Source organism: Cynoglossus semilaevis, chromosome 13 (assembly GCF_000523025.1).
Source record: "Cynoglossus semilaevis isolate Cse_v1.0 chromosome 13, Cse_v1.0, whole genome shotgun sequence".
NCBI lineage: Eukaryota > Metazoa > Chordata > Actinopteri > Pleuronectiformes > Cynoglossidae > Cynoglossus > Cynoglossus semilaevis.
The window spans coordinates 21,469,901-21,486,345 of record NC_024319.1 but is presented as its reverse complement, the minus strand read 5'-3'; the positions used below and the strand labels follow the sequence as shown (position 1 = coordinate 21,486,345).

The 16,445-nt window shown below is 38.0% G+C and overlaps 2 protein-coding genes across 2 annotated transcripts; both read left to right on the top strand.

Annotated features, from left to right (window-relative positions):
- Positions 1 to 4,305: 4,305 nt before the first annotated feature.
- tmem106ba (transmembrane protein 106Ba) lies at positions 4,306 to 10,015 on the top strand. Its single transcript, XM_008324237.3, has 8 exons — positions 4,306 to 4,453; positions 5,396 to 5,611; positions 5,705 to 5,768; positions 5,885 to 6,044; positions 6,885 to 7,025; positions 7,608 to 7,657; positions 7,757 to 7,810; positions 8,890 to 10,015. The coding sequence occupies exons 2-8, from the start codon at positions 5,410 to 5,412 to the stop codon at positions 8,996 to 8,998; spliced, it is 780 nt and encodes a 259-aa protein (XP_008322459.1). The 5' UTR covers positions 4,306 to 4,453; positions 5,396 to 5,409; the 3' UTR covers positions 8,999 to 10,015.
- A 2,228-nt stretch (positions 10,016 to 12,243) lies between these two features.
- seraf (Schwann cell-specific EGF-like repeat autocrine factor) lies at positions 12,244 to 16,439 on the top strand. Its single transcript, XM_008324236.3, has 5 exons — positions 12,244 to 13,354; positions 13,618 to 13,713; positions 14,466 to 14,570; positions 14,839 to 14,934; positions 15,816 to 16,439. The coding sequence occupies exons 1-5, from the start codon at positions 13,135 to 13,137 to the stop codon at positions 15,926 to 15,928; spliced, it is 630 nt and encodes a 209-aa protein (XP_008322458.1). The 5' UTR covers positions 12,244 to 13,134; the 3' UTR covers positions 15,929 to 16,439.
- The last annotated feature ends 6 nt before the right edge of the window (positions 16,440 to 16,445 follow it).

Genomic DNA, 16,445 nt, shown 5'->3' with positions numbered 1-16,445 from the left:
AGGGGAACTGTACTGCTGATGTGACCCCTGGTGAAAATGAGTTTGACACCGATGTCTTTGGTTGATATTTGAGTTACATCCTGCCATAGGAACAGAATTCTGCCATACGTCGAGGACCCCCTGTGTGTTATTTCACACCTGAGGTGTTTAGGAATGATTTGTTTGTATTCACTCTGGTGAGGCAATCAGACCACAGACGATGGCAGCAGCAGGGAAGATACAAATTTAGCTTTTTCTACAGAAATTCAAACTTCATTTTCCGGTGAGGAAAATGGTATTAAAGTATAAAACAAATTGAAGAACATCATCGCCATGGAGCCGAACTTTAAGAACATGACCTTTTTCTTCCAGGTCAGGGACGTTGACATTTGAAGGATGTGAGTAACTCCCTGTTAAAGAACGAACGAATCAATAAAAAAACACTCACACCCACTGTGTTTTGATCCTGAATTCCATTGTGTTGTGTTTTAGAAGTAAAATATAGACAAAGAAGACATGAATGTTTGCTTCAAACCACAGGAAATGAAATCAATATCTAACCTGCAATAGTGACAAGATAAGAAAGACTTTTCAAACCTGAAAATGTCAACCGCCTGTTTAGATCAGGGAAACGTGGAGTGGAGTCACGGCCTCCTGGAGCTGCCGTGAACAAAGGCTGATAACAAAACCAACACCATCACCTGCACCAGCAGCGCTTTGCCACATCACAGACATGGCTGATGGTAATTTCAGGGCCAGTAAATAATTAAATACCAGTGGAAGTGCTGTGATCTCCAGCTCTTGTTTCGGCGGCAGCAGAATCTTTGGGCTTTCAAATCCTTCATTGTGCTCCTCAGGGTTCAACAACAAGTTAATGTTGTTTCTCTGTTTCTTCTACATTCACTGCTCAATAATTAACGCATTTCTGCACAGTGTGAAAACCTCAAGGAAACCACAGCAAATGTATGTAATTAAGACCATATTTTCTTATAAAAAAGGACATCTAGATTTAAAAGGAGGCTCTGAACTGCGGGCAGAAGCAATTTTTAACTTAAGATAATGCTAGCTCTTAGATTAACCTTTTAGTCACGTTTGGTGAATTTAACACTTTTCACTTTCGTTATACAAGGGCTGAGTAAGTTAGCTTGTTACTATCACAAAAATGCTCAATTAATGCAATATTCAATGCTGCAGAGTTGAATTCTCTATTGTCAACTTAGTACTTTGATTGTTTGATCTATGTTGGCTCCTATTTTCTCAAATATGTGTTATTACTCAGATAATCTTGAGGTATTTTTCCTTATCTGCCCTAAAATGACTTTCAGATATTTTGTGACTTACTAATAGCTAACACACAAAAAAGAAAAAAACAAATAACAAAAAAAAAAAACATTTCTCAAAAGGACAAAATAAATAACATTTTCATGATAACAGCCAGTTTGAAGAAATCTTTCACTCATTTGGCAACAATACATTTTAAAGGCGCAATTAGAGGTCTCTTCGTGAGAATACCAAGGAAAATATTAAATTCTACTGGGGCAAAAAAATGTCCTGAGCCCTTTCTAAATTCTGCCCCTTGTTGGGATTATACTACTGCTGCTTGTTCTGCTGCTGCTCCTAAATCCAATCATTTAGCTCTGCAGCGTTATAAGAAACCTGCTAACGACGGCAAGTAGGTCACTGTTAAACCCAAACCGGTGTCAAGTAGCATTGGCTAATTTATTTTTAGCTCATTTTTTATTGTCACTGCACGCAGCACAGAGCCTCATATGTGACTCATATATCAGTTGAAAAATGATAGTTCAACTGTTTATCAAGCGTGGTTATAGGAGGCGCTCACGTAGAGTCAGAGCTGAAACTGAATACACAAACCAGAGATGTTTTATATATAAGTCCAAAATCTCTTTAAAATACAATAAATGTTTGGTTGTCATGGCCTGAGATCAAGTACACAAGGCCAAAACCTTTCTTCACAGAGGGCAGCGTCTTGTGCTAAAATACGTTTCTACAGCAGTCTGGACGGACCAGACCACTGAGCTGTGTGTGTGAAGCAAAGGCCTTCTGCTGTGCTGTGGATGAGGAGGGATGAGTGGAGGAGTCGCTCTTTTAGCCACGTCTCTAGTGCTTCAATCGGCACAAAGTAAATAATATGGCTACGGCCTAAAGTTGCTAAAGTTTAGGAGAGGGTTTAAAAAAAAACAACAACAAAAAATCTCCCCCAAAAGTCCATACAAGAAAATCAAGAATTATAACACACTGTTGATAAAGTCAATGTACTGAACTGTATGTCAGTGAGAAAGATAGATGGATGGATGGGTGGATGGATGGATGGGTAGATGGATGGATGGATGGATGGATGGATAGACAGACAGATAGATAGATAGATAGATAGATAGATAGATAGATAGATAGATAGATAGATAGATAGATAGATAGATAGATAGATAGATAGGCTGCAGTTAGTAGGAAACCAAAGTGTCTAAATATCTCCTACAATAGTTCCAAAATTCTACCACTTTCAAGCCTTTAACATCACACATGCTATTTAATTTAGTATCTTCAGTGTAACTTCTACAAATAGCTGCACAAAGCACAAAATAATGGTTTATGTCAGGTTAACAAACATCGGGGAGGATTCCCGATTTTTTTCGTTATCCACCCCAACAATTCCGACAGTTGCAGCTGCAGCTGGAAACAACACTAATTGGTGTTTGCTGGCACAGTCCTGACACAGGCCAGTGTTCAGACGTCAGACTTTACTACTTTTGCTGGCACAGTCCTGACACAGGCCAGCGTTCAGACGTCAGACTTTACTACTACTACTTTACTTTTAGCCATTTTCTAAGTGTGCATTTCCCTCTGCCTGCCAGCGTCTGCATTATTCAGAGTAGTAGTTTCAGATGCCACACACTCGCGCACACAAAGAGAGAAAAGGCTGCAGTGAGAAGGAAGAGGAGGATTAAAATGATTAAAATAAATCTGTTATTGCAATAATTCGAAGTTGTCTTCTTGTAAAGTGCATTTAGAGGCTCAAGTCTGCAGTGTTTTCATGTGAAGCACTCGTCTGCCCTCATCTGGCCAATGTAGAGAAAAACAACTTTATTAGGGAAACAGCTCATGCTGCAGTCATCTTTTTTTGTCTGCTAAATGCTTAATTTTCACCTATAAATAAATTTAGAATTCCCAAAAGCAAACACAGCAGACATTAAGAAATATTAACGTCTGTACAACATTTGAAACAGGCTAAATACAAACAAACTAGAATGTAATATATATATAAAATAATATATATATAATACTGACTTATTTAACAACTTAAATATTAGACAAAATATAGACTGATTTTGGGGAGAAAGTTCATGTTTGTTATTCTGTGCTAAAGCATAAAAGAAAAGAAAAAATTACATGGACAGGGGAAATCATCGTGGTCATTGTCAAATGACTCCATTTTCCAGGAACTGTGCTGAGACCCAACTAAATATGGCCGAGATGGCAGTATGGGATTCAGTTGTCAGTGGCCGAGATGGCAGTATGGGATTCAGTTTTTCTTTGGTCAATGTGTCATTCTTACTATTTCACAACAACAATACATTTGTTTCATTCACAGTGCTCCACTAAATATTGCTTCATTTGGAGGCATTACCTGCTATAAGTAAATTAAGTAGATCGGACCACTAGATGGCGGCAATGTTGGATTCAAAATGTTTATCAAGTGACTAGATGTAAATAAATATATATATAAAATATATAAAACTTGATTTTACAAAAATACAATAAATTGTTTTCACAACATGGATGTGTCTCTTCGGCAAAAGTGACCTTTTACACCCATGGTTCATTCATTTACAACACTTATCAGTATTCAGAGACTGAACTCATTTGCTTGTGTCTCTGTAGTTTTAGTCAGTTTGTATTAATTTCTTCCTACAGTTGTCTCCATGAACATCGAATTAAAAATACCTAGGTCTAAATCTTTTTCTTTTGTTTTTCCCAGGTTTACAGAAATAATAGTAAAAGTAAAAACTAAAAGATTTACATCAGTATGTCGTATATAAAGAGACCTAGGTTCGATTCCTAGACGAACCAAATACTTGGCGCCTTGTTTTTAATTAAACATTTAATTAAAAATCAAATTAACAGTTCAATGCATAAGACATCTCTTGGAGGTGCAATCATTTTGAGCACGCTATATGATTACAATAAATAGTTTCTTTATTTTAAAATACACGAAGCCATCTTTAAAAACCAAAGCCAGTTTTGTCTTTTATGTGCTGTGGTGATGAAATAAATTATAATTCTGCTTCTTTCCGCACCATCATCAACGATTACATCCGTCTGACCAATCAGAGTGAAGGATTACGGGGAGGGGCGGAGTCTTCGCTTTCTTCGTCGGTGCTGAAGAAACAGCTCGACGACAAAAACACGACAGAGACGCAACGGATACATAACAATATCTGACGAAGCCACAGAAAAGGTATGACGTCATCAACCAACGGCCACATCAAATTATACTAAAGAAAACAACGGCGTGTTTTTGTGTCTGTGTCGAAGCAAAGGCCGTGCATCCAGAAATAGCGTTGGTCTCGTGTAAAACCGGAGCAGACCGGCCGAATCCGCTGAATATTTATAACAAACGTTTTTTAACGGTAACGCCACCTAAAATCAGACGTTTTGTTAATTATATGATGGTTAGAAATTAATATGTAACTGACACTGACGAATAACACATCGATAGAGGGTGGATTTTCCAAGGCTGGTACTCAATGTTCTCAGCTGCAGTTGTGTGCATGCGTGTGTACTGTAGGCTACTGTATAAACACGACAGTCAAAACAAAACCTCCAACTGGTCTGTATTCCAACATGAATGTCATTTCTTGGTTATTATGTTGTATTATGACTAAAAAAAAACCTTGTGAAATTTCTCCGAGTTATTGTGTATCGTGAGCACTAGCTAATATTTAGCAAAATGTATAGAATTTAGGTAAAACAAGGCTTAACTAAAACGTGTTAAAACATGACATTGCCTTTAAATAAGCCATAGCAGACACAAGAATTAGCCCAGAAGCCTACGATACATTTAATTAATGCAACATATGAAGGTTTGCCTTACAAGCTAACATATATAATATATATATTACCACCTCACATATAAACGCTTTTAAATTAACTAAACTCTATAACAGGGTAAATCTTTATTTAACTTGTTTTTTATACTAATATATTTTGTAAATACTTTACTACATCGTTTGAACACATCTATGAGCTATTTGACCTTAATCAACCAGAATCTGGTTGTTAACTGGAATTATTCAGTGAAACAACTACATTGGCTGTGGTTCCAGCACATTCCGCAGCATCTATACAAACACCTCACCTTCCTCCATATTCACTACAATATTATTTGTGTTGCCCACAGACACAGCTGCAACCATGGGCAAGTCCCAGTCATACTTGGCCAAAAACAAAGATGGGAGTCACGATGCACTGACAGCGACTGACGGTGACTACACGGATGTTCCTACAGAAGAGGATCACAAAAACAGAGATGTGTCCCAGTTTCCCTACGTGGAGTTCACTGGACGGGACAGTGTCACATGTCCCACATGTCAAGGCACTGGTAGAATCCCACGAGGTAAACCTGCAGCACTACGCCCAATTTAAAGCTATAAGGACAGTGCTCTTTATATTAAAGTAATAATTGTGATTTTCTTCAATAATTTCCAAGGCCAAGAGAATCAGCTGGTGGCTCTGATTCCCTACAGCGACCAGCGCCTGAGACCCAGCAGGACGTAAGTTTGCACAGTGTCCTTTTACACACACACAGTCAACACACATGAAACATGTAAGACTCTGGTGTCATCACCTGCTTCCAGTGTTTCACTTCTCTGTTGTTCCTTCCTGACAGCAAACTCTATGTCACCATGTCAGTGGCCCTTTGTCTGCTGCTGTCTGGACTGGCGGTTTTCTTCCTTTTCCCTCGATCCATAGACGTTTCCTACGTGGGAGTCAAGTCTTCCTACGTCTCCTATGACCACGACAAACGAATCGTGTATCTCAACATTACAGTAAGAAAGTGAAGCCGGATAACACTGTACTGAAACCATGTTGTTTTACAGACATCCTATCAGAACCATGCCAACACACACAAATCTGTAATACACTTAGAGTCTTAGTTAATGCTTTAACTGCCAACATACTTGTTTGGAAAGGCATTACAGTACATGGCTTGCTCTCTTGAGGTGTGGTATGTTGCTTTAAAGAATATAAACAATACAAATAGAAAGCAATTCTCTTATAAGTACAAGTTAACCAAAACTAGAAATTTAAATAAAATTGATAAATGTCAAAGAGTATAAACGGAATATCAAATGTATGTGTGCTAATTTTTGTAGTTACATTGTTGGTAATCAACTACTAGTATCTGCTTTTTCAAAGAAACTTTACACTTTACACATACAAATATTTTCATGTTTAGAGGCAGCAATCGTAGAGTTTGTGTTTCTTCATGTTTAGAGGCAGCAATCGTAGAGCTTGTGTTTCTACCTGCTGGTAAGCCAAGAGATTGAAGTTGTGTCAGTGCGCAAGTACAACACATACAGTATGTTGGTAAATTCAAATATTGACCTTATTATTAATGTTAATGTAAAAATAGAAAACAGATGTAAATGCTGCACAACAGAGCTTATTTAGGATCTGCACTAACGAGATGAAGAGACGCTGATGTGGAAGTAAGACAAAAAAAAAACTAAAAATAAGCCTCTTTTATTTGCACTATGAGAAAGCCAGGTACTAATGTACTAAAATGTACAGCACTCTAAACCTGTTTTATGTCCAAATGCAGCATGTTTCTGTAGTATTTCAGAATATGAATAATTTGTCACCTTTACCACATTTCTTCCTCCCAGAACACCCTGAACATCACCAATAACAACTACTACGCCATATCTGTGAACAACATCACAGCACAGGTTCAGTTCTCCAAGACAGTCATAGGCAAGGCCAAGTATAACAACAGCACCGTCATCACTCCTCTGGACGAACGACAGGTGAGTCTGATGAATGATCATGAATCCCACATCATTTGAGATTTGTAGTTCTAGTTCTTTTTTTTCTGTCCGGTTTTCAACTGATTTAATGTTACAAAGGTGTAACTGAGGCTAAAAATGTAATTGCATGATCAGAAATGATGTGAGAAAACATGCCACTAGTGTTATATGATTTATCTTACATATGACATAAGTGTCAAGCTCTAGTGAAATTACAACTGTTAATGTCATATGTCGTATGTCGTGAAGGCAAACCTTTAGTAATCTTTGACCTTGAAAAGACGTGAAAATACACAGTAAAAAGTGAAATCTTCACGGTTTTAGATTTTCATTCATGCTCAGGAGTATCTCAGTTTCTCCAGTCATAGAATGAACCAAACCTTTGACCCACTTTAGCTCCAGCTGCTGCTTTATGAGCCCATGCCTCATTGTTATGTCAACACAGACCCTATGCAGAATTAGTCACACATTCGCCAGGTACCACAACTTTAGTCACCGAGGAGTGGAAACCAAAAGGCAGGGCGTCAGAAAGCATTACTTGTCATTTTAAAATATCTTCTATTTATTCATTTTTTATTTCAGCTCGACTACACAGTTCCGACCACTATTGCCGATGAGATGAGTAACATGTTGTGAGTATTTACGTCAACACGGCCCCCCCCCCCAAAAGAAAAATACTGCTGAAATTGACCAACAGTTTATCCTGATGTATTTACTTCTGACCTTTTTAGCGACTACTGCACTTTACCAACCATCAAAGTTCACAACATCGTGGTCATGATGCAGTGAGTGTTCTTCAAATGTTTCTCCGTCCTTCTCTATTTTCATTGTATTTCGTATGCTTTGCCCTCACCCAATGTAAAACTGAAACCCCCATCCCCACACAGTAGTATAAGTGGTTCCACTACAGCTCTGAAAACAACATGACGTACAGTCTGTAACAGCAAAGGGAGCCAGCCAATGAGGTCGTACAACTTTCCTTAGTCTACACATTAACCTCTTAAACAGCTTCTTAACTTTCCTTAGTCTACACATTAACCTCGTAAACCCTTTAAACAGCTTCTATCCAGCAGTGTGATATTCTGTCTTTCAACATAGTTAACATGGTTAAATATCAAACTGAAGCACATCTTAAAGCTCGTAAATCATTGATACCATCACCAAACAATTAAAATAACAAACGCCTAGAGGCGCAGGAAAAACAACCCGCACAGAAACACAACACTTTAGCACCGCACTTTAGCCTGCAGCATGAACACAGACAACCAGACAGCTGTGTAGATTTCAAACATGTCTACTCAGGATTTTGACCACACGTCCCTGAAATAGAAGCAATGCTTCATGTTTAAAAAAATGATTTAGTTTTAGCCTTACTAAAAACCATTATCCATGGCAACAAACCTGCCTTCACTGAACAACACAGTAGAGGCTGTGGATGGAACGCGTTGTTACTTGAGAAATAGTTGAAAGCTAGCAAAAAGGCAGCCAAAGTTCTGTGAACTATTACAGTATGTAATGCAGGGGTGTCAAACATATGACCCGCAGGCTAAAATCGGTCCGCTTGAGGTTTGAATCTGGGCCCATTTGATGAATTTTGTATACTTCAAGTTTAGGAAATGTTTTGGAAAATTCTATATCATAATTATTTTTAAAAAATCACATATAATTGAGATTTATCTAATATACTTTTTGTACTGAAAACAAAGGGGAAAAGCATGGACTTTTATGTTGATTGTACTGGTCCGGCCCACTTACCCAATACAAGGGTATCCTATATCAATAGAATCCATTCAGAAACTTCACTAACAGAACTTTCTAAACTTAGAAGTAAAACCCGTCCTAAACTCGACTTTTGTCCTCACAGGGTCACGGTGACAACGTCGTACTTCGGACACGTGGAGCAGGTATCCCAGGAGATGTACCAGTACGTGGACTGTGGTGGTAACACCACTTCTCTCCACGGACACGTTTAAGTCTATCAGTAAAAGAGAAGACGTTTAAAAAAGTCACATTCTGCTGTAACTGAAGCCTGAGATGGTGGGGGACGGACGTGTATGTCTTTGCACAGTGACTTCAAGGAAATAAAGGACACCAATGGGTCCTGTCTTAAATTGATCTAATTAACTCCTCCCACTTTCTGTTGTTACATTTTAAAGAAAAAAAACTAAATCTGTATTTTTACACCAACACTGAACAGTTTTGTCTTGTACAGACACGTTCAGCTGCCACTAAATCAGACGCAGTTTAAGGATTTTATTATTTTGCTTTGCTGAGACTACAGAAACATTTTTTACTGTATAAGGAAAACCAATACTGACAATGTCACGCCCCAAGAAAACAGTGTTTTCAAATATAATGCACTTTAGCCTGTCACCGATTCACAGAAAGTGAGTGACTGTTTTTTTAACCTCATTTAAAAACCCACTTACTCCATTCCCTCATCTGCAGTTGAAGTGTTTGTTTGGAGTCAGATATTATTCTTGATATTGTGTTGTTAATAACTGTACATTTGATGTATGGTCTTCATCTTCATCGTTTTTGATTGATTCGTTGTTGGTTTTGACTGTGTTGATTTTCGTTTAGCAGTAACAGCTAACATCTGTTAACCTGATGATCTTTTAAATGTTAAGGTTTTTTTATTCATCTGTCAAACTAGACTTGTTTGGAATTAAAGGGTTAATTAACGTGTTGAATTTAGGATAATGTCTGTTAACGGGTCTGTTTTACTGAAACCACTTCTGTACTGTGTCCTCTTCACCAGCTCCCCTCAATTTGAAATCACCTGCTCTTTGTTAATGATCGGTTTCATTTATCAGAAACGATGGAAGGATATCGAAAGATTTACCTGTGGGTCGAGTATAAATATATAAATAAACTCATATTCATTCGAATTTATTGTATTTATTTTTATAGCCCATCATGTAAATCATTGGTGTTTTGTTGTAAATCGCATGAAAATAGAAATAAAAAGGTTGATTGGTTGTACCACATACTTCTTACTTGTTGTGCTTTGTTTGGAACGCTAGGTGGTGCCATCTCCCCAGTTTAACTAGATCCTTGTTTTTTCTAGTAAACCATACACTTCAATATATTTTATATTTGAATCGATTATTTTAAAAACATCTAAATCATTTAAGGTTTAAACTTAAATTACAAAAAAAACTCAAACGCAGTTTTAACATAAAAAAATAATTTAATATAAGGTAAAGGACCAGAGACAGTCCTTGGGGCACAAAACTTCTCTAAAGTACTTCATTTTTTCTAAAGTGTAATATTATGTTCTAAGATGAGCACTGATAGTGTTGCAATGCCAAAACAAACTAAAATAAAAGCAAAATTAATATATATATATATTGTAGTAACTGAAACATCAAACAAGCATCTTCATAATCCACATTCTGTCTTTCTAACCAAAAGCAAAAAAAACCCAGCAGGTCAGTGAAAGTACTGATTGGCCTACTTGGTAGAGCAATATTAGACCAGGTACAAAAACAAATCCACCGCTAGAGGGCAGAGACAGACAGAGTTCAGTACATCTTTTTTGTTGTATGTTTTTATTCCTTTTCTGGTTCTACTTAATTTAGTTCTTGTTGTATTTCTAGTAGTTTGACTGCTACATTTTTTTTCTTGCTTTTACTGAGTTCACAAATAGTTCCTTTCATTGTATCAGTTGTTCATTTAATTATTAATTCATAATTAAATTAATTAGTCTAGTTGTTCCGGTCATCCTTCATAATATTTAGTTCTCTAGTTTTGCTTCCAGTTTTTAAAACGTTTCTTTCGATTACACATTTTCCCTAGTCCATTTCACAAACTTCCTTTTTCAAACTATATGAACATGAAACTATATGAATATGAACCCTGCATCATTTGAGACTGTATTATACTACACTGTACTGTTAGTGACTGCAGTACAGGGTATCAGAGTGGAGCCAAAAGGCCTCCGACAGCTGCTGTGATGGATGCATGTTCACATCTGCTACTGTCGTTACTGCATTAGGCTCCTTCCTCTCTGAGATCCAGGTCAGTGGTTTGACGCAGAGCTGCAGTCTGGAGTATGACATGTGAGCCCATGGAAGTAGATGTAACCCCCCCTGTTAATTGTGTAGAACTGCCTCAAGTTTTAAATATGTACTTTCCTTTTTTCAAATATCTGTTTTGAGTTTGCTCCAGCTGGATCACAGCGACGACAACAGTCTCAGCCAACAGGTTTAACAGTATACAGGCCCAGTGGAGAAGCTGTGTTATTGCCATTAACACTGAGCCCACACTTCATATGTATATGAACCCAGCACTTCCTGTCTCCAGGTAGAAGCTAATGCTTTCCCCATATGTGGTCTCCATCCACACACACACACACACACACATTATGGATGATTTTCCACTGACTGGAGTTAAAACGCTGACTTGAATTTTGAGTAACTTTTTTTTGTTGTTGTTGATGTGAAACTAGTGCAACATATGGTTTTATGAGGCGCTGGAACATGAACAGTACTGAGGACTGATGATGATGAAAACATGACAGCCAGGAAATAACTGTGTCAGCCACTTAACAAAAGGACTCGCCTAATAAAGTCTCCATCTGCTGGAGTCGACGCTGTTAAAAATCTGATCCCAGAGCAGTCTGGGAAACTTTTACTAACCTCTTACTTCACTGCATCAAATAGCACAGAGAGAAATCCTCCATAGCAAACAGGAATAGTAAATAGGCAGCAGATTTATATTATAACTATATAATATAATATTACAAACCTTTACTCACATTATATCTTCTGTTCATAGATTGACTAGAAAATAAAAATGAACTATGAACAGACTAGCATCTAACATAAACACCTAAACCTAAACTTACACGAGTCTTGGATTTATTTCAATTATTTCCAAAGGTCTGAAAAAGGGGTTGCCAAACATACGGCCCGTGGGCCAAAACCGACCCACTAAAGGGTTCAATCCGGCCCACTTAATGAATTTTGAAAAGTGAATAAAATGCAAAAAAAAAAAAACATTTTATTTTCAGGATGTTTTGTCAAATTATATTTCATTAAATATGAATATTTTCGAATATACTTGTAGTTAGACCTCGGTTTTCTAATTTAATTTGTTCCTGAAGGCCGTTCGTGAACCGAAAAATTCGCAAAACCAGAACCATTGAACCAGAATGAGTTTGATGGCCCTGTTTTAAACATTTTTGGCCATGTGACTGATGTTGCTCTGGGCTCAGTGTCAGATGACCATCCAGGCTAATATTAGCAAAGGAAAAGCAGAGGTGATTTGAGAGATTTAACACCTGTGCATTATTCCCTCGGTGTCGCGACACTGTGACGACCTCTGCCTCTGACAATGACCTTTTTAATGAGCTTCAAGTCAAATGTTATGACCGTTACAAAAACCACTGCTCTGATGTAGACCAAAGGTGTCTACGGCAGGAGCAAGGTCACCGCAGAGAACCCCCATGACGGTCCAAAATAGAGGGTCGGCAGAACAGGGGCGAGCCAAACTCCAGGTTCACTAAAAGAGACTTTAAAACCTGAAACGATGAATTGACAAAATTAGCTATCCTGCTATGGTACAAGAATATTAGGAGTGAACTAAGATAATGTGTGGGGTTCCTCAGGGCTCCATTCTTAGGCCACTATCATTTAACCAGGGCTAAAAACGTTATTATTTACTACAGTGTTTCCTCTGATTTTTTTTTTTTTTTTTAGCAACAATGTCTGATTTTTGTTTTAGTTTTTTTTGGGAGAGGAGCATTAGGGGTTGGGGTAAAATTAAAAAAATAAACTTTAAATGTGTTCACTTGTTTAGCTTCTTGAGAGTTTGCTGAAGGGAGTCTCTACACAAAGATTGTTTTTTAAAATGGTACTAAACTCGTATTGCTGTGAGCATATGTCCACTTTTACATTTTCTTTTTTTCTCCAGAAAAACTTCTCCCACCTGCTCTGGTGGTCCCGCCCACCGCCACGGCCGCCCATCGCTCTGACTCCACCTTAGCTGCAACTCCTGCGTCTGCAGCAGCGGTGGCGACGTGGAGTCCTCCCGCTAACTTCTCTCAGGGATTCATTCAGTCTCCATCTCTCTTATTTTCTTCTTTCGTCACCATCTTCCCACCATGGCTTCGATTTCGCTTTTCTTCGCCGCCGCCGCCGCCGTCGTCGTCGCTCTGTTCGGCCTCAGCACCGCCGGTTCGGATGCGCCGCGCGGCGTCGCCGTCGGCTTCGTGTTCGACCCGCAGGCGAAGTGCGATCCTCCGTGCGAACACGCAGGAGTGTGCATCCGAAACAACACATGTTTCTGCTCCAGGGGCTACGAGGGAGAGACCTGCCAGTTTAGTGATGTGACACACACACACACACACACACTCCTTACACTTTTTTTTTTTTTACAATTAAACTGACAATTAAAGCATTTGGTGAAATATATATATAAAAAAACCCTTCAAATCCAGATAACAGAAGTTACATGACTAAGACCTTATATGTATATATATTTAATTTAAAAAAAAGTGTTGTGTTACATATAAAACCCATTGAACGTAGCTAATCTAAAGAGGTTGAGGAACATTTTTTGAACTTACTCTCTTGTGTGACCACAGCCAGCTGTTTTCCCAAGTGTAAGAACGGAGGAGAGTGTCTCCGGCCTGGAAAATGCAGATGTCCTGCTGGATACGGAGGGAAATACTGCCACAAAGGTGAGTGGGGTCATTATAAAACAAGCCTGAAATGTACATATCCTGTTTGTATTATATTATCCAAAAAAAAAAAAAAAAATAGCTGAAGATGCTCTGCTGAAAAAACATCTTTTCTAGACATTAAAGAATTAAAAAAAAAAACATCAAAAATGAACTTGACTTTAAAACAGCTTTAAACCATTGGTATTGTTTAACACATTACAAACAAAAAAAAAACATCAAAAATGAACTTGACTAAACCATTGGTATTATTTAACACATTACAAACATAATAACACAAAAATAATATTAATTTAATTAAACAATTTTCAATGCCTTAAATTCTGGTACATGGTTGACACTAATGTACACAGGCCAATAGGTGGCAGTATTGCGTGATTTTCTTTAGGCTAACAATGGAGATGACAACAATGCTTAAGCAATAATGGAAGAGAAAATGACTTATATTTTCAAAGTTCCTAATTGGTCACTGCATAAAAACATGACTGTGTGCTAATTGTGCAAGACAGGATTTTCTTACTAAAGAAGCAATTTAAGCCAACTGTGTTAGCTAAAGCAAGGGTCCGGGGACCGGCGCCAGTCTGTAGGTCATTAGGTACTGGGCCTCAGTGGGAAAAATTGTACTTCAGTTTTACTAATTTACTTCAGTCAAAATAATCCAGTCATATCCCTAAAGCTAGAAATTTAGCTAAAAGTAAAAAAAAAAAAAAATCTTGATTGACATGACATGACGTGTTCCTGTATTTTGGCAGTGACGTGTGACACAGGATGCTGGAATGGTGGAGAATGTACTGCTGTGAATGGAGTGGCCAAGTGCATCTGCCCCTCAAGTTGGACCGGCACTAAATGCCAAGAGGGTCTGTTTTAAAGCATCTCTAATTACCCCACTGACACCCAGGGTCAAAGTGTTAACACCGTGGCCATTCATTCAGCTGACGCCCGCTACATCAAAACAACTGCAGGGAGAGGCGTTCACTGTCCTCTACAAACATTACTACATAACAGTTTTTAACCAGTTAGTGATCATTTCAATGTTTTGGTAGGTGGTTTCCAGCGCCATCTGCAGGGAGAGGAGTAGGTAACGGCAGTAAATTAAAAATGTCCGTCTGTTCTTTCCCCCTGCAGCTATTTGTCCTCAGGGCTGCAGGAACGGAGGCATTTGTGTGGCTCCAGGAATCTGCAGCTGTCCTGAGGGGTGGCTGGGCGGGGCCTGTCACAACGGTGGGTTTACACTGATCCCAGAACAGCAAACACACACTCATGAACAATGCACTTAAATGTTCAGAATTCTACATTATTTTCTCTCCCCATCGTTGACTTAGATATCAGTATGAACAAATTACAGGTCTGCTGATGGAAATGTCATGTACAGAACTTTTCCAGATGTGGCCAAAAGCAGGTTATCGGTTTTTGGATGTGTATTTTTTAAAATTTATAGCTTTAGTTGTAAATATTCCCACAGCTGGGTCATTGGACTCAGGCCTGGTTTGGTCTGTTTAATATCAGCCAAATCTGTCGGAGTGAAAACTTACAACAACAGGGTTCTGTAGATGATCCACAAACAAAGTAGGAACTGATGACTAAAGTATTTCAAATGATTCCTTCCGTTTGGAAACATTTGAAACGCAATACAGCAGTTACCGTAAGTGATGGTTCGTGGTGGTTTACGCACCTTAATTTAAACAACAAATACAACTGACAATGTATTATATATGTTATATTACATTATAGCTAATAAGAAGATTCAATTAGCTAAAAAAAAACAACAGTTCAACCACAGAAGCGCTTTAGTGTGAAAAACTTGAGCTAAAACACTAAATAAGTTAGCTGTCCACCATAGTTGTTCTCCCACATTTTAGATAGTTTTAGAAAGTGATGAAAATTGAATTTACAACAGCATATATGGGGAGCTAAGAGAAAAATTCACGATACGTTAACCCACAAATAGCTACACGGTTGCTCGTATGAGAAAAAATGTTAACTTATAATGTAAACAAACAAAAAAAAACACAACTTAAAGTAACCACATACATGAAGCCTAATTATTTGATTTTCAATTTCCTTCATTTATTGTGCTAATTATTTGTCTCATTTTCCCTTAGCTGTGTGCGCTCTGCCCTGTCTGAACGGAGGAAAGTGCATCTCCCCTAACACATGCCGCTGTCGTCCTCCTTACTCTGGTCCTCGCTGTGAGCAGAGGAAGAAGTCTCACTAATGTGACTAAGTCAAGAGCCACGAGGGAAGTTGTGGTAACCGGGACGGTTCTCTCTCTCTTTTTTTTTTTCAAATTTTGTCAAGTTATCTGTCTATGTTATAGGTCATGTATAACGGTTTGGATTTTTTAAAATTAATAACAAAAACATCTTCAAATAATCACAATCAGTGCTACTTCTGTTTATTGTACCACTGTGTAAGTTGATGATGATGATAAATCATTATTATTGAGTACATGTTTGTTGGCTTTCTTTTTCTAAATAAAAAGATTTTGATGAATGAAAATGTTCAGGAGAATCTTAATCTATAATTATTGTATATGTGCGGACAAGGGGTACATTAACACTAAAAAAAAGAGGAAAATTACAATTTGTTAGTTGTCTTTTGCCAGTGTCCACTGAAAAATAGTTTTACATCATATGGACACAATCGTTCAGAATCACTGCTTCCTCCACTCAAACAATTTCCTGTGGACTTTGACGTGAAGGATGGAGTAGAACTCAATGATCTATTCTACA

Bases quoted from the DNA above. Each gene is read 5' to 3' on its own strand.
- seraf (XM_008324236.3), top strand. From the start codon at position 13,135: ATGGCTTCGATTTCGCTTTTCTTCGCCGCCGCCGCCGCCGTCGTCGTC. The intron at 13,355-13,617 runs GTGATGTGACAC...GTGTGACCACAG, and splicing joins GGGAGAGACCTGCCAGTTTA to CCAGCTGTTTTCCCAAGTGT. The intron at 14,935-15,815 runs GTGGGTTTACAC...ATTTTCCCTTAG, and splicing joins GGGCGGGGCCTGTCACAACG to CTGTGTGCGCTCTGCCCTGT.
- tmem106ba (XM_008324237.3), top strand. From the start codon at position 5,410: ATGGGCAAGTCCCAGTCATACTTGGCCAAAAACAAAGATGGGAGTCAC. The intron at 5,769-5,884 runs GTAAGTTTGCAC...CCTTCCTGACAG, and splicing joins CGCCTGAGACCCAGCAGGAC to CAAACTCTATGTCACCATGT. The intron at 7,811-8,889 runs GTGAGTGTTCTT...TTGTCCTCACAG, and splicing joins AACATCGTGGTCATGATGCA to GGTCACGGTGACAACGTCGT.